Here is a 23091-nt window from a genome sequence, read left to right as displayed (position 1 = left end):
TTTGACCTTTGCTGTACCTTATAGGGTCATACCCTGAGAGGTGCTGAGCACCCTCTAGTCCACTGCTAAGGACCTTCCATCATTTGCCCTAACATCAAGGCCTGATCATGCCCCAGTTTGATTTCAAAGGTGCGGGTGAGATGTCCCCAGACAAAATCACCCTTGGTGTAACTCCACTGATGTCATTGGAATGGCTTCTCACTTTCTCAGCAAAGAAGAACGTAGCCTGAAGTTCCAGGGGAAGTGGGCCATTGGCTTGAGGCATTAAAACAGAGCTGGATAAGGTCGTAAAGCATATATTGTGCCTGGGACAGTCCTGAGTGTCCGCAGGATGGAGCAGGGGGTTGACCTCTCCTGTTCTTGCACCTTAAGTGGCCCTGTCCAGGTCTGGATTGAAGCTTACTGCCAGGACAGTGTGAGGAAAGTTTCTCATGCTGCTCCTGGTGGAGAGAAACAGCACTTTTCTCTCCGGGGCTGTCAATCTGATTTTGCTCCTTTCCATCTGCACTAGAATTTACATAAAGAAGAACATATTGAAATCTCTCCTGCTCTGGGGGATCGGGACGGGGGGAGCATAACCTTCCTGGAGGGCCCCCAAACACTGCAGAGAAGACTCATGATCTACAGAGCCCATGTGATTAGTAATACACAGTGCTGCCAGGGCTCAACTGAGGTCAGGGAAACACTGTACTGGACACTGTTCATACTCATAGTAAGCGAAAGTCTTTCCCCCGAAGAATTTACAGTTCGAATAGACAAGAAGGTGAGAGGAGAAACATTTTGTTCAGGGTCCTGCAAGTCAGCAGGAGAACTGGGAATAGAACCTGTGTCTATGTAAGGCCCCAGCCAGTGTCCTATCTGCCAGATCACACTGCCTCTCGACTCATTGAAGAGACATCCTGCCTTCTGTGTTAGCACATTGTATAAGGATTCTTCCTGCCAATCCACAAAGCGTCTGTCGTACTCTTGGTGCTATACAAATAATAAGGAATAATATGCCCCACTTACAAATTGTGTGTCAAATGCAAGCCAAGTGGGTTGAGTCTGCTTTCCTGCTTATACTGCCAAGCTTAGAAGTGAATGAAAGAATGTTTAAAAAAGAGACAGGGGAAAGCAGGTCAATAAATAAAAAGTCAACTGTGTTTTTTCTTTAAAAAAATAAAATAAAAACAATGAGCAGAAAATTAAAAATCTATGACACTCCTTTGACAGTTTTTAAATTAGGACAAAGGATTTGGAAAAAAAAATTGAGGTTTATGTTTAGTTGTCCCTAAAGAAAATGACAGGGTTCAGTTTATGGATGAAAGGGAAAATACCCTTTCCCCTCGCTCCCCCCCGGAGTTACCAAGGCTACTGCAGCCTGTAGAAAGCTCATCGAGCTGTGTGCTTGACTTGTTGTTGCTGTTACAGATCTTAAGTGGATTTAGGAGAAGTGGCTTCATCTCAATATCCTGAAGTCTGGGCAGGAGACTCTGTGATAGCTGGGGCCATGAGCAGTTGTTTGGGGTGTCACAATTTTTGCCCAGCTTTAGAAGGGGTCTCAAGTTAGGAACCCAAGACTGTAGGCACTCAAAATCAGTGGACACTTTTGAAAAATGTTGAATATAAGGTATTTCTAGGGCACTCATCACCCTTCTATCAGGTCCCTCCTGTTGCTTGTCATGAGCGACACATCCATCACTATTTAAGGACACTCTGAAATAAGAGGTTAACACCAAGGTCATGACAATTTGTGGTGAAGAAAAATCCCATGTCAGTTTTTTTTTGCTAATTAGGAGTGTCAGTGTTCTGGCTGGTTTCACAGTAACATCTGTGTTAGTCTGTATTCGCAAAAAGAAAAGGAGTACTTGTGGCATCTTAGAGACTAACCAATTTATTTGAGCATAAGCTTTCGTGAGCTACAGCTCACTTCATCAGATGCATACTGTGTTCTGGCCATGTTCTTACTGCATAATTCTGTTCCTCCTATCTCCATCCCCCTTTCCTCACCTTCTGGCCAAACCTATTACATAGTATTGCTGTTTAGCAGCTACTGTATCCTGCCCCAGCGGTGGCTGCATTTCATTGGTGGGTGAAATGATTCCTTTGTATATTTGTGGCCCAATTCTGCAAGATGCTGTGGTCCTCAAGTGACTTCACTGTGAAAGGAAGGCAGCCCGAATGTTGCAGGAGGTGCCCAGCTCCAGAGTCTCAGCAGAGCTTATAAAATATGTAAGACCCTCTAGGGCTCTTATAAACTGCAGGAGTCCCTGACACATTCTACTGGGGTCAGGGCAAAGCTTCTATGTAGCATGTGTAAGTTCTGAAACCTGAAGCACCTCTGCAGCGAGCTTCCCTGCCCTGCAGACTGTCAGAGGCACTGGACTCCTCCCTAAAACTAGAATCTTTGTGGAGATTTTTTGCATAGCAGCTGGGATCTTGTTTGTTCACATGCAAGTAACTTTTCTTTTATCCGCTATGACGCTCCCCAGGGCTACCCGAGCTTGTGAGGCACCTCACCACGCCCTGCCCTTCACCTGAAGGAGTCTTGTCTTTGCTTGCTATGGGTTAACCAACAGCACTGCTTGCCCCCGACGCCCGGCATTGCACTCTCTGTATCAGTGGCAATAGGCACACACCAAAGTCCGCAGTGTTCCCTGCAGTATCCGGCCCCTATCCACTGGACACTCCTGGAATGACCAGGCCTGCTGTTTCCAAGGGACCACAGTTGCACACACCACCCTGGAAGAGTCAACTCGGGACCAGCACTTAGCTGCTTAACAGCACAGCACATACATGGATGTGGAGTGAAACCAAGGCTAAGGCCATGTCGACCCTAGCACTTACGGTGGCAAAGCTTTTGTCGCTCAGGGGTGTGAAAAAACGACAATCCTGAGCTACATGAGTTTTGCCGGCACAAACACTCGTGTGCACAGCACTAGGTCAGTGGGAGAGCGTCTCCTGCCGCTCGTGGTGCTGGTTTTATGATGCCGATGGGAGAGCTCTGTCCCGTTGGCATAATGTGGCTACGCGAGCGATCTGACAGCAGCACTGGTATTCTCGACAAATACCTCCAGATTGGGTCCCCGCTTCCTGCCGCTTTTCTTTTCCTGTTAGATTTTTTTTCACTGGAGTCCTCACCATCCTTCATCCTGCATTCAGTTCTGACTGGTGATCCGGGATCCACTGTGAATGAGACAATGCCCAATTTATACATAAACAGATAGATGGGCAACCCTCTCTTGTCTAGTGGAAAACCTATTTTTCACCTTTGCTGGTGACTAATACCTTGATACAGACATTAAGAATGTTTTTGCAGTACAGATACATAACTCCCTACATAGGATCTGTGCATAGATTTCACAATGATAGTGAAAACCAATGTGACACCGGCTTTCATTTGAGATCCCATCTGACATTCTTTGGTGAACCAGAATGTACATCCCAGAATCAGGAGATTCCTGTAACTCCCTGGTCAGCTGGTTTTAAGTGGTTCTTGGGACACATCTACACAGCACTGTTCAATGTGCCCTTGTGAAGTAGTTTTCCTTGAGGCCCAGCTAATGCTGCAATGCTGAAGTTCCTAGAATGAATTGTTTTTAAGCTAGTGGTGACTGTTCAACATTAGAAGATGTTTCTGAATGTGTGAAACCAGTTCTAGTTTAAGGCAAGGTCTCCCATAAACAGCTGGTCTGATCAAATGGAGCAAAAGGATTCAACCATGGGAGGAGACCAAATACCCAAGAAGAAGTAGGACGGTCTAGTGAGTAGGACACTGGGCTCAGAGACCTGGGCTCCATTCCCAGCTCTGGCACTGACCCAGACTCATTTAGGGCAAAACTGCGTGCCTCAGTTTCCCCGTCTATAATATGGGGATGAAATGATGTTGACCTTCTTCTCCAAAGCACGCTGAGATCCATGGAAAGAAAGTTCCATGTAAGAGCTAGGTATCCTCCTAGATTGGCTCTACAATCTGTCAGGTAGATGAGGGAGGTTGTGTCAAAACCACAAAGGCAATGGCTTTACCGTCTTAACTTTGAAATTGCTACTCCAGCCCCATCATTCCAAACCCTCTCTCCATCTGTCTCTTCTCATGGCGACCAAATACAGCAATGTGTGCACAGAATATCACTGCCCTCATCACAGGGATTGGGGTAATAATCAGTGGTGAGCCCTTCCTCATAGACATCCTGTCACCATTCACATACTGTGCGGCGCTTGCATGCTTTAAAGTGTGTTGCTCTGACCTCAGACTGACTCCAGCCCCCCTTCTCTGTTCAGGACATCCTCACACTTTAACATGTCCAGCCAAATCCTTCCATCCTTACGCACTCTTCACTCAGTGACGTCAATGGGCGCTGAGCCTGAGCACGGTTTGTCAAACAACCATCTTGGATTTCAATCCGGCTCAGATCTTTGCCCCAAACGCTCCTCGCTTGTTCCCACAAGGGTCCTCATATTTCCTCCTCGGGAGTCAGTTGCCATGCTGACCTGAGCCCTGGAAGCTCTTTAGGACTCATTAATCAAAGGATCCGATTCCATTCAGTGATGTGGTCAAGGTCTGTGCATGTTATTACCCATCTAGCCCAATTACACATTTTTTCCAAGAACATGATGGGAAAGAAAAATAACCAAACAAAAGAAACGCTTTACAGCCAAGTACTTCTGGGCAGCCAGCACATGGTGTCTTCTTGCTTCCTGCTGCAGATTGCTTTTGCAGCTATTCCACATCTCTGCTCTCCAAACATACCCTAGGACTAGAAATGTATGTCTACACTTAAACCGCTACAGTGGAACAGCTGTGTTGTTGTCGTGCTTCAGTGTAGCTGCTACCTGTGATGATCGGAGAGGTTCTCTGGTCGGCATAGTTAATCCACCTACCCTAGAGGCACACAGAATTCTTCCATGGATCTAGCACTGTCTACACTGGGGTTAGGTCGGTGTAGCTATGTCTCTCAGGGGGGTTTCACACTCCTGTGAGACATAGCTATGGCAGTGTAAGTTCCCAGGGTAGACCTGTTCTTAGAAGCAAGCTGAATACCCCACCATAAACTTCACCGGCTACCTAACTCAGAAAAAAGCATTTCCCCTCATCTCTCCTGCCCTCAGACACGTTTGTACATAAGACGGTCTGGGCCTGAGATTTGAAGAAGCACTGAGCCCTGGATCCTCGAAGGCATTTCGGTGCCTCACTCCAAGTGAAGTCAATAGGATGAGCTAGCGCTCAGCCTCTCTGAAAATCAAGCCCTGTAAAATCAAAGAAGTTAGCAGAGCTGGTCCAAAAAATGAAAGTTTTCTGCAAAAAATATTGATGTCCCCCCATTTTTGTCCAGATTTTACCCTTTTCAAAATGTTCTGAGCAGCTCCCAAAGTCTGATCTGGATACGACTTGGGCACAACCACCGTGTGGGAGATAGCCCCATCTTTTACTGTCTTGCTGATCGATGTGTCTGTCTTAGGGCATGTCTGCATGGAGATAAAAACCCTGTGGCTGGCTAATGTCAGCTGACTCAGGCTCACAGGACTTGGGCTGCAGGGCTGAAAAATTGCTGTGTCGACATTTGGGGTCAGGCTGGAGCCCAAGCTCTGAGACCCTACAAGCCCCACAGCACAGCCTGAGCTTTGTGAACCCGAGTCAGCAGACCCAGGCCAGCTGTGGCCATGCTTCAGGGCTTTTGTCCCCGTGCAGAGGTACCCTTAGGGTCTCCTATAGCGCCCCGCGTTGTAATATCTAAGCACCTCTTCCTCTCTCTGTCTCAGTGCTGCAGCAGATCTCGTGGATTCTCTCACCATCCTTCTCCCCTCCCCCAAATTTCTTATGCAGTTTTGTCTATGGAATGGCGTCTTAGATCACCTGTTCTACTCCTCTATGCCCTAGGGCCTTCGCCAGCACAAGACTGTCCCGGTCAGTGCATCGGTCCGTCACAAGACACGGGGCTTCTGCCATTTCTCTTGGGTAGTCTCTACCCCTATCCAAGAAGGGACGAAGGGATACTTGTATGGTCACGGCAGTGGTTTAGGACTCAGGTGACCTGGGTTCAGTTCTGTCTCTGTTGCAAACTTCCTGTGTGATCTTGGGCAAATCATTTAATCTCTCTGTTCCTCACTTCTTCATACTAATACTTCTTTTGTCTGTTTTTAAGATTGTCGTTTATAGTGTTGTAGCCATATTGGTCCCAGGATATTGGAGAGACAAGGGGGGTGAGGTCATATCTTTAGTTGGACCAACTTCTATTGGTGAGAGAGACAAGCTTTCGAGCTCAGCAGAGCTCTTCCTCTGCTCTGGGAAAGGTACTCAGTGTCACAGATATATACAAAGGGAACAGAATGTTAGGCATAAGGGGTTAACACATGTTGCAAGAGACCATTCAAGATGAAGTGGGGTCAGAGGACAAAGGAGGGTTTGTGGGTTACAGATTGTTGTAATGAGCCAGTATCTCCACTGAGTCCGTGAGTTTTAGTGTCTAGCAAAGTTATGAATGCAAGCTCCCAGGTGCGCTCTTGAAGGGAGTGTGCACATTTCCTTTGATGAGAAGGACTGGGTGATCCAATATGGAATGACCGCTTTGTGAAAAATGGTCACCCACAGGTGATAAGTTATCATTTTTCTGAGTGAGTTCATAAGAATGTAAGAACGGCCATACTGGGTCAGAGCAAAGGTCCATCAAGCCCAGTATCCTGTCCTCTAACAGTGGCCAATGGCAGGTGCCCCAAAGGGAATGAACAGACAGGTTATCATCAAGTGATCCATGCCCTGTCACCCAATCCCAGCTTCTGGCTAACAGAGGCTAGGGACACCATCCCTGCCCATCCTGGATAATAGCCATTGATGGACCTATCCTCCATGAATCTATCTAGCTCCCTTTTGAACCCCGTTATAGTATTGGCCTTCACAACACCCTCTGGCAAGGAGTTCCAGAGGTTGACTGTGGTTGCATGAAAAAATACTTTCTTGTGTTTGTTTCAAACCTGCTACCGATTAATTTCATTTGGTGGGCCCTTGTTCTTGTGTTATGAGAAGGAGTAAATAACACTTCCTTATTTACTTTTTCTATACCACTCATGATTTTATAGACCTCTATCATATCCCCCCTTAGTCACCTCTTTTCCAAGCTGAAAAGTCCCAGTCTTATTAATCTCTCCTCATACAGAAGCCGTTCTATACCCCTAATCATTTTTGTTGCCCTTTTCTGAACCTTTTCCAATTCCAATATATCTTTTTCGAGATTAGTATGTAGGAAAGTTCATTCACGAGTGGAGCGGTTGTCTGGTTTCACCCACATTGTGGTTGATGGGGTATTGGATGCGCTGGGCAAGGTACGCTGCATGTTGTGATAGGCGTGTGTAGGACCCAGGGATCTTGAAAGATGTGTTGTTTTGGGGGCATTGATCGTGGTAGCAGTGGAACCAGGGCCGTCCTTAGGCATATGCAGCACCCGCAGCTGCATAGGGCACCATGAAATTTGAGGCACCAAATTCCCCCAAATTTCAGGGTGCCCTAGGCAGCTGCGTGCTGCATACGCGGCAGCACCAGCCCCGGTGACCAGCCCTATCCCTCAGCTGCCCCTCTCCCCCGCGGGCTGCGCCCACTGTAAGGGGCAGGGTTGTCCCTAGGGGAGTGTGGGGCCCCGGACAACTCCCTCTACCCCACCTCCTACCCATCCCCCCTGCTCCGCTTCCCACTGCCAGTGAGTGCGGGGAGGTTGGGGAAAGGATCACCCCCGGCACTGGCCCCAGCCATGTCGCTTGCGGGGTTGGGGAAAGGTCTCCCCCCACTGCACTCACCGGCGGCGGGAAGCAGAGCGACGAGGCTGAGAGCTGGCGGAGTGGAGCGGGCTGGGGCCACGCTGCTCCGCTTCCCGCCGCTGCCAGTGAATGTGGGGCGGGGCGGGGTGGAGGGGGGAGGATCCCTTCCCTTCCCTTCCCTTCCCTTCCCCCAAGCCCTCTCCACCGAGCGACACTGCTGGGGCAAGGTAAGCGGAGCGGGCTGCTCCCAGCCCCCCGCTAATCCTCTGGGCCACTCGGGGCCTGTGGGGCCCCCAAAAGTGCCCCCCACAGCTCCTGCCTCCCAGACCATGGGGGGGAGGAGACCTGGGGCCCCACACAGGCCCCCCTCCCCTCCCCCGCAGGGAGCAGGCAGTGTTTGAGCAAGGATTGACAGGGTATGGACAAGCAGAGACCCCCCCAGCCCCATGGGGGAGGTGGGAGGACTTGGGGCAGCCCTGCACAGTGTCCTGTTTTCCCTTTGGGAAATACGGTCACCCTAAGTGGAGATATAGCTGCGGGTTTAGCATCTGTTGTTCTGGCAGGGTCTGGTGCTACTTGGAGTTGTTCCATAGGGAGCTCGCTCTGGTGATGAGCTTGATGAGATGGGGGGTTGTTTGAAGGGCAGAAGACGGGGTTTGGGAAAGATTTCTTTCAGGATGTGGTCCCCAGCAAATATGAGTTGTAACTATTTGATGACATCCGGTATGGGTGCCAGTGTGGGGTGGTAGGTGATAACTAGGGGTGTACGGTCAGTGGGCTTTTTTTTTTCTGTATTGAAGGATTGCCTTGTACTGTGTGTATGTACAGCTCCCAGCACACTGGGCCCCGATCTCAGCTGGGACCCCTAGGGCTAGTGTGACACAAAGAATAATAGCAATGATAGATTTCACTCTTAGGAGCTCTTTTCTTATCATCAGTCGAATTTTTCCCTTTCCATCCCACTCCTCCTGATTCTGCATTCCCGGGACCACTCTAAACAATTCCTCCTTTCACTGGCATTCTGAGCCTAGCCGCTCTGTTGGCTAGGGCTCATGGAGAATCACTATTCGGGGCTGGGTTAGCATGATGCACAGTGGCTTTTTTAGACATGGATTGATCAATCTCTTGGCTCTGTAAGGGGGAACAAACAGGTAAACCTCCCGGACCCATGGGGGGTGATTAGTACAAGTTATAGTCCAATTCACACACCCCTGCAGGGAGTGGTGACTTCTCACTTAACCACATTTGCAGCACATCCCTTCTGGGTGGCTGTTCCTAAGGGTTTAGCCTCCCCCAGCACATTTAAAGGACAGGAAATGCCTCAGTGTTTGGACACACCAAGGGGTCTTGTCCCACGCTGGACTTTCCCCATCCCCCACCTCACAGGCTACTTATTGTGAAGGAGGCCAGGTAGCTTTAGTGCCATTCAATTCTCTCCAGCCTCTGCATTCCCCTGATGGGTGCTGCTCATAGCCTAAGCCTAGCACTGTCTCTGGGATGGGCCAAACCAGATCCAGACGCCCTTGGGTTCATTCAGTGTTGGCATGGGACTATGGCACAGATTCACCTTTAGGCAAGTCTCCTGCCTTCAGCAAGCTGGACAGAGTGGCAGTGCCTTACCTAGCCGGCACCCGCTTTGCAAGAGCTGGTGCAAAAGTGGTGTTGTAGATCCAGCTTTTCTGCTCCACCAAGATAAGGTGTCTGGTATAATCCTGCTGGCTTCAGGAATCATAGAATCATAGAATATCAGGATTGGAAGGGACCTCAGGAGGTCATCTAGTCCAACCCCCTGCTCAAAGCAGGACCAATCCCAATTAAATCATCCCAGCCAGGGCTTTGTCAAGCCTGACCTTAAAAACTTCTAAGGAAGGAGATTCCACCACCTCCCTAGGTAACGCTCCTCTCCCTAGGAGAGTTGTCCTGATTGACGGTCGGGTAGGTGAGAGGAAAATCTAGTTTTGTGCCTTCAGCTGACCTTTGGAACGGAACAAGGTTCCCCTTCTCCAAAGCACCCCAGTGCGTGCTGGCCAGAGGACATCACTTCAGTGCAGACATAGATCCCACTATGCTGCCCCACAGATGCACCCTCTAAAACAGGGCACGGTGTAAAGAAAGCAGCAGGAAAGGGTGTCTACATCTTGCTGCTTTGTTCCAGAGGAGAAGAGGTTGGTGGACTTGGCACAGGTCTTAATGGTAACCTGCCAGGAGGAAATATGTTTGTGCTTTCACTGGTTTCTTTATGAAGTTCATATAGATGACCTGGAAAGTGTATTCTAGTTAATTTTTCCCTCTGTTTTTCACACTGCTTCCCTGGTTTGCCTGGAGGACCCAGAGAACTAATTTCATCATGGCATTACAAAAAACAGAGAAAAACCCTGAGCAGTTCCAGTGGGAAGGGCCTTTTAGCCAGACTCTAGATGTTGTTATTGTTGTTTTATTAACACTCATTTAACTCCAACGCCTTGCACATAGGTGGGAGAAAAGCTATCTAATGTAAAAATTCAACACCACCTCCTGCCCCACCTTTGAGGGCTCAGAAAGCTCCCACTGCACATCTGTGATTCCCAAAGGGAGTCCTCCATCACAAAGAGGAAAGACAAGCCTCAATGTTCATGATGCTTCTGGTGTCCATTTGTTAACCGGAGGAGGATGGGGTGAGTGTGAAGTCCAGGCTTTTAAACTAAATCACAAAGAAGGAAGAATATGGCCCACTGGGTAGGTCACTGAACTGGGAATGAGGAGAACTTGGCTCTAGTCCTGATGCTACCACTGACTTGCTGTGTGAACTTGGGCAAGTCCCTTCACCTCTTTGTGCCTAGGTTGGTCTATCTGTTCTGTGCTGTAGCCTTATCTCCAATTCAACGAGCAGGTGCCTGTTACTGACTCAGCATTGTAAAGACTTTAGAAGACAAGGATGGAAAGTGCTGTAGACCACTCCGAAAAAAGGCACAGACTTTTCCCCTATGGAGGTCACCTTCAAGGCCATGAGAATCATCGCATGAGGCTAAAGGAGATGGAGAGAGGCCCACAGGGGCATGCCATGAGGTCTAAGGCAGTGAAGAGGCTCATGGAGGAGTCAGATGACGTGCCTTGGGGGTCACACAGATGAAGGTCTCATGGAGGACTTGGCCCAGGGGTCATGTAGATGGGGGGGAAGGGGTCATGGGGATGAGACAGGAGGCAAGGGGCTCATGGAGGATATGATCTGGGGATCATGTAGACTGGGTTTCATGGGGACAAGACAGAGGGAAGGGGGGCTCATGGAGAATGAGGTCTGGGGTTCATGTGGACTGGGGGCTCATCGGGATGAGCTGGGGCCAAGGGGGCTCATGGAGGATGTGGGCTGAAGATCATGAAGATGCGGGGATTCATGAAGAATTTGGCCTGGGGGCTACAAAGACAGGAGGTTCATGGGGATGCAGCCAAGGGATCAGTAGAGGATGTGGCCTAGGGGTCCTGTAGATGGGGGTTCATGGGGACAAGATGGGCACTCTTGGAGGATCTTGTCTGGAGATCACGGAGATGGGGAGCTCATGAAGGATGTGGCCTGGGGGCTACAGAGATGGGTGGGGGATTCATGGACGATGTGGCCTGGGGGCTCTTGGAGGACGGGGTCTGGAGCTCACGGTGATGGGGATTCGTGGGGATGAGATGGGAATTCATGGAGAATGTGGGTTGGGGCTCCTGGAGGACGTGGTCTGGAGATCACAAAGACGGGGGCTCACGGAAGATGTAGCCCCAGGGACTACAGAGAGGGGGGGCTGATGGGGACAAGGGGGGCTGCTCAAGGAGGAAGGCCGGGCAGGGGGCTCATGGGGAAATGGGCTGGGGGCTCACAGGGGGCAACTGGGCTGTGTGTGTTTCCTTTCAGAGGGGTGGAAAGGGAGATCGCTGAAGGAGGGAGGGGGGAGCTCAAAGCCCTCGTGGGGAGGGGCCTCAGAGCAAGTGGGCAACGCCCCACTGGGGGGGAGAGGAGGGGAGGGGCAGAGCACGATCCGGTGCCCCACTGTGGGGAGGGGAGGAGGCAGAGCTCGGCTCCGATGCCCCATGGGAGGGGGGGCAGAGCAGGATCCGGTGCCCCACGGGGGGAGAGGAGAGGGGAGGGGGCTGAGCAGGATCCGGTGCCCACGGGGGGAGAGGGGAGGGGGAGGGGGCAGAGCAGGATCCGGTGCCCCACGGGAGGAGAGGGGAGGGGGACAGAGCAGGATCCGGTGCCCCACGGGAGGAGAGGGGAGGGGAGAGGGCAGAGCAGGATCCGGTGCCCCACGGGGGGAGAGGAGAGGGGAGGGGAGGGGGCAGAGCAGGATCCGGTGCCCCACGGGGGGAGAGAGGAGGGGAGGGGAGAGGGCAGAACAGGATCCGGTGCCCCACGGGGGCAGAGGGGAGGGGAGAGGGCAGAGCAGGATCCGGTGCCCCACGGGAGGAGAGGGGAGGGGAGAGGGCAGAGCAGGATCCGGTGCCCCATGGGGGGAGAGGGGAGGGGAGAGGGCAGAGCAGGATCCGGTGCCCCACGGGAGGAGAGGGGAGGGGAGGGGGCAGAGCAGGATCCGGTGCCCCACGGGAGGAGAGGGGAGGGGAGAGGGCAGAGCAGGATCCGGTGCCCCACGGGAGGGGAGGGGAGGGGAAGGGGAGGGGACAGAGCAGGATCCGGTGCCCCACGGGGGGAGAGGGGAGGGGAGGGGGCCGAGCAGGATCCAGTGCCCCACGGGGGGAGAGGGGAGGGGAGAGGGCAGAGCAGGATCCGGTGCCCCACGGGGGGAGAGGGGAGGGGAGGGGGCAGAGCAGGATCCGGTGCCCCACGGGAGGGGAGGGGAGGGGAGGGGACAGAGCAGGATCCGGTGCCCCACGGGAGGAGAGGGGAGGGGAGGGGAGGGGGCAGAGCAGGATCCGGTGCCCCACGGGGGGAGAGGGGAGGGGAGGGGGCAGAGCAGGATCCGGTGCCCCACGGGGGGAGAGGGGAGGGGAGGGGGCAGAGCAGGATCCGGTGCCCCACGGGAGGGGAGGGGAGGGGAGGGGAGGGGGGGGCCGAGCAGGATCCGGTGCCCCACGGGAGGAGAGGGGAGGGGAGGGGACAGAGCAGGATCCGGTGCCCCACGGGGGGAGAGGGGAGGGGAGGGGAGGGGGCAGAGCAGGATCCGGTGCCCCACGGGAGGGCGGGGGGCCGAGCAGGATCCGGTGCCCCACGGGAGCGGGGGGGGGGGGTGGAGGAGGAGCGGCGCTGCTGCGCCTTTAAGCCTCTCCCCGCTTCTCCCTGCCCAGCCGGAGCGGCGGCGGCGGCGGTGGCAGCGGCCGGCAGCCCGCGGAGCGCCCCCACCCCGCGGCGGGGAGACCCTCCTGCCCCGCGCCCCAGCCTCCCCCCGCCGCTCCCCGGGAGAAGTTTGCAAACGCCGCCCCTGCCCGGCTCCGGGGCTGGCCCGGCGTGGAGCCCAGCCCGGCCCCCGGGAGCAGCCGGCTCGCAGCGGAGAGCGGGGCGCAGGGGGGGACCATGCCCCAGCAGGACCCGGGGTCCCTGCCGGCCAGCGCTCCCTTCCCTGCAGAGAGGGGGCTGCCCAGGGGGGATTAGCCCTCCCCAGCCTTGCAGCGCCTGCTCCAGCCCCCCGGGGGTGCGAACCGAAGCCGCCTCCCCCAGCCCCGGATCTGCCCAGAGTCAATAGGATGAGGGGGATCTGTTACTTTGTCATGCTGATCCTCGCAGGTGAGTCGCGGAAGCCCCTGCTCGGAGCCGGGTTCATCGCGGACCCTCCGCCCTCGGCTGTAAGGGCGAGACGGGCCGGGCCCTTGGCTGGCGGGGGGTCGGTCCCCTTCCCCTAAGAGCGGAGCCAACTTTCCGGGTGCGGGCTGGGACTGGCCTTTGGGGGGCTCCGCTCCCTCGCTGGGGGCAGAGCGGGCTAGAAACCGAGCGGGCTTTTCTCTCGGCGTTTCCCTCCGCTTCTGGGGCAGGGCTGCCGTTTAAAGGACATGTGGGATGGCGTCCCAGGGCTCTGGATGTAGGAGACGCCAGACTGGGTCAGAGCAGGGGTCCAGCTAGTCTGGGGCTGCCCGTGGGCAGGAGCGGATGAATCCGAGGAAGGTGCAAGGAAGCCTGTAGTCGCAGTTCTGGGGAAGCCTTTCCCCCAAATCTCGTTAGTCAGTGGCTGGCTTGCGCCGTGGAGGGTTTGTGTCTGGTCCAAGATGAGTGTTTATGCTTAATATTTACGGTTCTAACCCTAGATAGTCTTGTTATCCAGAGAAATCTTTAATCCCGTTTTTAAATCCAGATGGTGCTTCTTCAGTGATAAGGTACCACACAGGGGATAAAACTGTGGCTCTTTAGAAGATTTGGAAGATCCCATCTAACTCATTCAATGCCCCCAAACTAGTAGAAGGGACTCTGGAAAATAAAACAAGATTTCAGATTCCCCAACCTGTAAGATCAATTTTCTGCCCCCCCCCCGCCCCAATATAGACCCCAATAGAACAGATCTTTGGCTGGTGTAGATTGCCATCGCTCCAATGTGTAACTGCGGGTCTGCCCTAGTGAATATATAGCCTTAAATTTGGAATGTGGACATGTAACATTTTCATAGTGGAATTGTACAGAGTTTGTTATTTCCAACGTTTGTTTGAGTTGCACCTGGGGGATTATCTGCAGGGGTTTCTAAAAACCTTTCTAGATCATTGAAGTCTGGATCGTCTCACGTCTCTTGGACTGGAGAGAAAGAGGGGTAGATGTTCTCCTTGTACTGTAATGTGTGTTTGTTTTCCTGTGATCTTTGGGGGCAGGTTTAGCGAGTACTGCTGGACGCTGCTGCTAACCACTAGGATCCAGTGAATGGCCTCAAACCATGCACAAAGCAGATTAAAAACATGATGCCACATTGGGAACAAAGCATGCTTTTTGTGTCACTCGAGACAGAAAAGGTGTTTTTTGTTCTGGTGTTTTGGTTTGGGGGCTTTTTTTGAGGCGCTGAAGAGATGCTGCTAAAAAGAATTAGATGCGATGTGATTTGTTTTGACAGCTGAAACCAGCGACGATGCAGGTAGCCCAGAGACTGAATACCAGGGACTGTCCAAACTCCAGCATTAGGTGTACGGCAGCTGAAGATGTCAGTCGCTTAGCTCTCTGGATTGCTCTCCCACTTTAGCTGCTATCCGCACTGTGCAATTATTCTCATGCTTCATCGTTTTTGTTGGGTTTTTTGGTAAACGTGTGGCTTCTATATTGTAAGAAAATGTCCCCCCTTTAACCCAGTGAAGAATGGGACTGCACTTAAAAAAGCCCTGAACCAAGAATGTCCAAGGCACTAAGCATTGATTTTGTTTGTGGCACTATTCTGGTGTTGCACGTTGCAAGGAAGTGAAGGAGGAGAGGGAGGGAGAGCCTTGTCGCCTGCGATTTTAAGAAGTAGAGGGGACGGAGTGCTAGCAAAATACTGGAGGGAAAAATCTTGCACTGTCCCGTGGGAATGGACCAGGTGTCCTAATCATTTGTTTGCCCTGAGTCTCTGATGTCAGGGTGGGACAGTGTCTCATTTTAAAGACAAAAATAGTTTCTAAAAGAAAATTCCTTAGACCATGAATTGTTACACTACAAGGTGATTCCTTTTACCTTTTCTCTGAGCCAACAAAAATTCTACATGTCCCCAGTAGCAGGTGTTCTCCGGTTCCCATCACCACAGTAGCTGGAGTTAGGCAGGCAATCTCCATTCAGCAAGGCAACAGTTAAAGGTACAGTGTGGTCATTTCATGTAAATACACATGCAGTGTTTATCTACAAGTTAAACCCGGGGTAGGTCATGGGTTGGGAACAGTACAGTTTTATTTACAGTTTAGAATATATTCTGTGATGTGCATGCAGTACAGAAAGTGAAGGAAGGTAACACTGCACCTAAAGGTGCCACCTGCCTTGAAGTTTACTCTCACATAAGGCTCCTGGAGTAATATTAACCTGCACTAATAGAAAAGGGCTTTTAAAAAGAACAGATCTCTGAGTATGTGACGCAGGTTTCACCACACACGAAAGACAATTGCCAAAGGTCAGAGTTGCAACGTTAGCCATTATCAGCTGGCTTTCACACCTTGGCATTTGCCCCTTTGGTGTAGAGAGAGAGAAGCTCAAAAGGAAGATCAAAATGACCTTTTCCCCTTTGAACTGACATTTGCCCCGGCTGGGGTTACTGGTCAGCATAATTCCCTGTGGGATAATCTTAGGGAAGGCTCTCCTCATGAGCTAAAATTCACACGAGAGTATAGATATTTTTCACTGGTAGAAGTGTTTGACTCTTTGTAATTATTATGATTATTAATTAATATTTGTCTTGTGGTCACACCTGTCAGAGATCAGGGCTCCATTGTGCTAGGCACTGTACACATATAGCATGAAAAGATCATCTTTCAAACTGTACCCAACAATTCCTGTGATAATTCTCAGGTTCTCTGTGTTTGTTGAAATCAGGCATGTGGTGAGATGTTATTAGTCAAGTACGTGCCCTTTGTTTGGTCAAGTGACACTGCTCCGTGTAAGAAAAAATGGGGCAAACATTGGTGGGATTGTTTCTAGAACGTAAGACTTTGTCAGGATTCCTGGGTCCCATTCTAGAACCATTTATCCCACCCTCGTCACTCCCTTTTGGGGGGAGGGATAGCTCAGTGGTTTGAGCATTGGCCTGCTAAACCCAGGGTTGAGAGTTCAATCCTTGAGGGGGCCATTTAGGGATCAGGGCAAAAATTGGGGATTGGTCCTGCTTTGAGCAGGGGGTTGGACTAGATGACCTCCTGGGGTCCCTTCCAACCCTGAGATTCTATGATCTATGAACCTGTAACTGGACCATTTAATCTCTTGGTGCCTCGGTTTTTCCAGCTTTTTAATGGATAGAGTAAGGAAATGGTGAGGTTTATTTAACATTTAAAGAGCTTTAGGATCTTTGGATGACTGGTGCTATAGAAGGGCAGAGTATCATTAATTAATTTTATTAAAATATTTAGAGTGCAGGCTCCTGTTTAGTGCCTAATGCAAAGAGTTTATGACCCTCGTCTGCAGGCTTATTTGTAAAGAGCCGAGTAGACGTTTGTCACAATACTGATCATACTTAATAAGTAATTAATGTAATAATGGTCATGAAACTGAAATGAAAAGGGTGAAATGTTGGGGGATGGGAGTTGGAAATAGCCCCTTCCCACCGTGAAGTCTCCATCAGGCCCAGATGTGGTTCCAGACCATTACAAGTCACCTCTATTAATGATATACCGTAGGACCGTGAAGTGGCAGCTGGGAGGAAACCTTTCCACTGTCTGGTAGTGAAGTGTTTACCTGGCAAGTTTTATTGTGCTTGGTACTTAATATAATTTGTTGGTGTATGTTTCCTGCAGATTAATCGCAGCCGCAATCAAACACAGAGACGGCTGATCCTCTTGCTGCTTCTTACCTGTGATAGGAACTCAAATCCCAGGGAAAGCACAAAAAGCTCTTGAGAAACCATATGTGTGTATGTTTGTGGGGGGGAGTGGAATTGGAACGCTACAAAAATGACTGCGTTTGTCAGCAAAACCCATCTCAGCTTTGACAGAAACAATCCATTGTTTGCATATTAATGTGCACCTTATACTTACGTTTCTCAATGACTGTCAGAACTGCATAAGGTTTAAAACATCCAGATCAGCAGGCTGCCCTCAGACACTACCACAATTCTGACTTGTGAAAAGACCCCCAAATCCAGGGAAATGTGGTGGTGTGTACTCTGCACTGGGAGAAGATTTCCCCGGGGCTGCACTGCCTTAAATAACAACTGATATTTAGACCTGACACATGTTAATCAAAGTACTTTTCGTGGAAAGAAATGCCTTTTCTGACCGAATGAAAATTTTCATGATATTTTTCCTTGTATCTGAAATTTTCGGCTTTTTGATGAAGTTTGAGTTAAAAAAATGAAGAAAAAAAGTGATTTTTTTTTCAGCACTCCTTATTTTCTTCTGAGGGTGAAAAAAACACTTTTGTTTTTTGCTGCCCCCTTCTCTAGTGTAAAAAATGAAAGAGAATTGGGGTTTTTTTCCCACCCTCCACTCCATAAAATATAGTGGGAAATTTCACTACAAATTTAAAAAAAAAAACACAAACGTTAATTTTTCTCATTTTTCTGTGAATATACTTACATTTTTGACCATCTCTGCTAACAGTAGCACCTATTCTTCTATAGCACCTTCCCTACAAAGGATTTCAAAGCCTTTTACAGACTGGGGGTGAAATCTAGACCCCACTGAAGCCAATGGAAGTTTTACCAATTTCACCTGGAATTTTGTCATCAGTGACAATTGATGTTATTATTTGAACAGTGATAGCACGTAGGCAGGGGCGCTGGAACAGTGTGGGCCAGGGGGCCATGGCCCCATCACTTTTGAAAGGGTGAGGGGCTATGCCCTCCCACTTTTTACCGGCTTCAAGGGTGAGTAATGGGGGAAGGGGTGTGAGGGTGACCAGATGTCCCGATTTTATGGGGACAGTCCCAATAGTTGGGGCTTTGTCTTATGTAGGTGCCTATTACCTCCCACCCCCCTGTCCTAATTTTTCACAGTTGCTGTCTGGTCACCCTAGGGGGTGAAGAGAGGAGCGAGCGGGAGGCGAGGTCTTGGGGGGCGGGGAGAAGGGGTGGCACGAGGGCGGAGGCTTGGGGGGAAGGGGTGGTGTGCAGGAGCAAGGCCTCAGAAGAAGGGGTGGCGGGGGCCACGGTTTGGGCGCCAGTGCCCCCCCCACTTTTTGGGAGCTTCCATCACTCTTGCACCTAGGAGTAGGTCTACACATCAACTAGACACCTGCGGCTGGCCTGCGCCAGCTGACTGCGCCGGCGGGGCCGTTTCATTGCTGTGTAGACTTCTGGGCTTGGCTGGAGCCCAAGCTCTGGGACCTTCCCACCTCGCAGGGACCCTGGAGCCCGGGCTGCAGCCCAAGACTGGAAGTCTCCATAGCAACGGAACAACCCTGCAGCGTGAGCCCCGGGAGCCTGAGTCGGCGGGCATGGGCCCGCCACAGGGTTTTCTTTGCTGGGTAGACTTACTCTCGGAGTCCCTGTCGTGGGCCAGGATCCCATTTTGTTAGGCGCTGCACAAACACAGAACAACAAGGTAGATCGTAAGATCTTTGGGACAGGGACTAAGTAATTTAGCTTCAACAGTACCCCCCATGGGTGCATAATTACCAATATCCCCTTTTATAGGTGAGAAACTGAGGCACATAGTCCAGCACCTAACTCCCTTATTGTCTTTTGAGAATCCTAGCTTAAATGACTTCATCAAGAAGGTGGCAGGGCCAGGATTAAAACTCAGGATTTCTTGGAGCCCTGCCACAAGCTCAGTCAAACTAGACTATTATTTTTCTCACGTCTAGCAGACTGAAATACCTTGTGGGGGGGGGGTTGTTGTTGTTTTGTTTTAAGCATATGTAGTGCTGTGAAGGGAGCCCTTATTTTCATAGAATCATAGAATAACAGAGTTGGAAGGGACCTCTGGAGGCCATCTCGTCCAACCCCCTGCCCAGAGCAGGACCAGTCCCAACTAAATCATCCCAGCCAGGGCTTTGCCAAGCCTGACCTTAAAAACTTCTAAGGAAGGAGATTCCACCACCTCCCTAGGTAACGCATTCCAGTGCTTCACCACCCTCCTAGTGAAAAAGTTTTTCCTAATATTCAACCTAAACCTCCCCCACTGCAACTTGAGACCATTACTCCTTGTCCTGTCATCTGCTATCACTGAGAATAGTCTAGATCCATCCTCTTTGGATCCACCTTTCAGGTAGTTAAAAGCAGCTATCAAATCCTCCCTCATTCTTCTCTTCCGTAGACTAAACAATCCCAGTTCCCTCAGCCTCTCCTCATAAGTCATTTGTTCCAGTCCCCTAATCATTTTTGTTGCCCTCCGCTGGACTCTTTCCAATTTCTCCACATCCTTCTTGCAGTGTGGGGCCCAAAACTGGACACAGTACTCCAGATGAGGCCTCACCAATGTCGAATAGAGGGGAACGATCACGTCCCTCGATCTGCTGGCAATGCCCCTACTTATACACCCCAAAATGCCATTGGCTTTCTTGGCAACAAGGGCACACTGTTGACTCATATCCAGCTTCTCGTCCACTGTCACCCCTAGGTCCTTCTCTGCAGAACTGCTGCCTAGCCATTCGGTCCCTAGTCTGTAGCGGTGCATGGGATTCTTCCGTCCTAAGTGCAGGACTCTGCACTTGTCCTTGTTGAACCTCATCAGATTTCTTTTGGCCCAATCCTCCAATTTGTCTAGGTCCCTCTGTATCCTATCCCTACCCTCCAGCGTATCTATCACTCCTCCCAGTTTAGTGTCATCCGCAAACTTGCTGAGGGTGCAATCCACACCATCTTCCAGATCATTAATGAAGATATTGAACAAAACTGGCCCCAGGACTGACCCTTGGGGCACTCCGCTAGATACCGGCTGCCAACTAGACATGGAGCCATTGATCACTACCCGTTGAGCCTGACAATCTAGCCAACTTTCTACCCACCTTGTAGTGCATCCATCCAGCCCATACTTCTTTAACTTGCTGACAAGAATACTGTCGGAGACTGTGTCAAAAGCTTTGCTAAAGTCGAGGAATAACATGTCCACTGCTTTCCCTTCATCCACAGAACCAGTTATCTCATCACAGAAGGCAATTAGATTAGTCAGGCATGACTTTCCCTTGGTGAATCCATGCTGACTGTTCCTGATCACTTTCCTCTCGTCTAAGTGCTTCAGAATTGATTTCTTGAGGACATGCTCCATGATTTTTCCGGGGACTGAGGTGAGGCTGACCGGCCTGTAGTTCCCAGGATCATCCTTCTTCCCTTTTTTAAAGATGGGCACTACATTAGCCTTTTTCCAATCTTCCGGGACTTCCCCCGATTGCTATGAGTTTTCAAAGATAATGGCCAATGGCTCTGCAATCACATCTGCCAACTCCTTTAGCACTCTCGGATGCAACGCATCCGGCCCCATGGACTTGTGCACATCCAGTTTTTCTAAATAGTCCCGAACCACTTCTTCCTTCACAGAGGGCTGGCCACCTCCTCCCCATGCTGTGCTGCCCAGTGCAGTAGTCTGGGAGCTGACCTTGTTCGTGAAGTCAGAGGCAAAAAAAGCATTGAGTACGTTAGCTTTTTCCACATCCTCTGTCACTAGGTTGCCTTCCTCATTTAGTAAGGGGCCCACACTTTCCTTGGCTTTCTTCTTATTGCCATCATACCTGAAGAAACCCTTCTTGTTACTCTTAACATCCATGTTAACATAACATTTTGAGCTCTCTAAAGGACAACTACTTCAAACGGGTCATTTGAGCTTCCCTAACGTTGCCCCACCAGACTGTCTGAATTTGGACCTGGAGGGACTAACTACATAGGTGTAAAAGCATCCTTACGCCTCCTCTTGGTCCCTGCCTGCTGTGTCTCTGCCAAAGATGGTATATTGAGCACACCTGCCCCACAGTGAGCTTCAGCATGAGTCTGTTCACTTGCCTGGTTTAGAACACACCCCAATGGCGTTTTGACCCTGATTTTCCTCTCAAATTCTGCTGGGGAAACTTTGCAAACAAATCCTCCCATTAGTCTCGGTATCTTTGGTGCCTCTCTTCTCCCCCCAGTGCTCTTTGGAGGTTCTGTTGTAGGACACTGAAGGACAGGACTGCCGTTGAGTTGAGACTCATAGAATATCAGGGTTGGAAGGGACCTCAGGAGGTCATCTAGTCCAACCCCCTGCTCAAAGCAGGACCAATCCCCAATTTTTGCCCCAGATCCCTAAATGGCTCCCTAAGGGATTGAACTCACAACCCTGGGTTTAGCAGGCCAATGCTCAAACCACTGAGCTATCCCCGCCCTTAACTCATGGACATCTGAGGTAAAGAGGGGGGGAAAGGACAATGACATGCTTGTGACTTGGGCCCTGATCTGAATCCCAAAGAAGTGGAGGGAATGACTGCAGTTGACTTCAATGAGCTTTGAATCAGGCCTTCATTGAGCACCAAGGCATGAAGGTCTATATAAATTCTTCCTTTTGGCTGAAATCAAGTGGAGCATCAGTTTAACATCTGGTACATTCTTATATCTGCGTTTTGCATCCTGCACTTCCTGGGGATGGGTTTACTGATTTAATAAGACTTTTTTTTCCCTGAACACATAACATTTTAATATAATTTTTAAAAAATACAAAGATACATTTTTATCACCCTCTCCCCCCATCATTGCCACTAGATTTCTTGTGGGAGTCATAGAATCATAGAAATGTAGGGCTGAAAGGGACCCTCGAGAGGTTATTTAGTGTAGCTGCTTGAACTGAAGCAGGACCAAGTAAACCTAGACCATCCCTGACAGGGTTTACCCAACCTGTTCTTCAAAACCTCCCGTGATGGGGATTCCACAACCTCCCTTGGAAGCCTGTTCCAGAGCTTAACTATCCTGATCGTTAGGAATTTTTTCCTAATATCCAACCTAAATCTCTCTTGCCGCAGATTAAGCCACTTATTTCTTGGCCTTCCTGCGGAGAACAACTGATCACTGTCCTCTTTGTAACAGCCCTTTCCATATTTGCAGACTGTTACCAGGTCCCCCTTCAGTCTTCTTTTCTCAAGACTAAACATGCCTAGGGTTTTTTACCCTTTCCTTATAGGCCAGGTTTTCTAAACCTTTTATTATTGTTGATGCTCTCCTCTGGACTCTCTCCAGTTTGTCCACATCTTTCCTAAAGTGTGTCCAGTTCTAGGCCCCACAGTACTCCAGCTGAGGCCTCACCAGCACCAAGTAAAGCGGGACAGTTACCTCCCGTGTCTTACATACGACACTTCTGTTAATACACCCTAAAATGACATTAGCCTTTTTCACAATTGCATCACATTGTTGACTCACATTCAATGTGTGTTCCTCTGTAACCCCAGATCCTTTGCAATACTACTGCCTAGCCAATTATTCCCCATTTTGTGGTTGTGCATGTGATTTTTCCTTCTTAAGTGTAGTGCTTTGCACTTGTCTTTATTGAATTTCATCTTGGTGATTTCAGACCAGTTCTTCAATTTGTCAAGATCATTTTCGATTCTAATCCTGTCCTCCATCTTAACATAATCCGCAAATGCTATAAGCATACTCTCCACTCCATTATCCAAGTCATTATCCATGTCATCAATAATAACTGAGTCATTATCCAAGTCCCTGTGGGACTCCACTAGATATGTTCTCCCAGTTTGACACCAAACCATAGATCGCTTCTCTTTGAACATGGTCTTTCAACCAGTTGTGCACCCACCAGGGGTGATGGAGTCTTCCTAAAAGTGAGGCCCCGCCCCACCAGTTCACCTCCTCTTCCCCCCCGAGGACCTGCCCCCTGGCCAAGCCAGAAGCCGCAGCT

General features: G+C 50.3%; 1 protein-coding gene across 1 annotated transcript in view; it reads left to right on the top strand.

Moving 5' to 3' along the window:
* Positions 1-13162: 13162 nt before the first annotated feature.
* GFRA4 (GDNF family receptor alpha 4) overlaps positions 13163-23091 on the top strand; it is a 131219-nt gene continuing 121290 nt past the window's right edge. Inside the window, exon 1 of the mRNA XM_074951941.1 lies at positions 13163-13420. Coding sequence (XP_074808042.1) covers positions 13381-13420 — 40 coding nt within the window. The 5' untranslated portion in view covers positions 13163-13380. The remainder of the gene's footprint in view (positions 13421-23091) is intronic.

The sequence above is a fragment of the Natator depressus genome, chromosome 4 (assembly GCF_965152275.1).
Source record: "Natator depressus isolate rNatDep1 chromosome 4, rNatDep2.hap1, whole genome shotgun sequence".
Classification (NCBI taxonomy): Eukaryota; Metazoa; Chordata; order Testudines; family Cheloniidae; genus Natator; species Natator depressus.
This window is presented reverse-complemented; position numbering and strand designations above follow the sequence as displayed.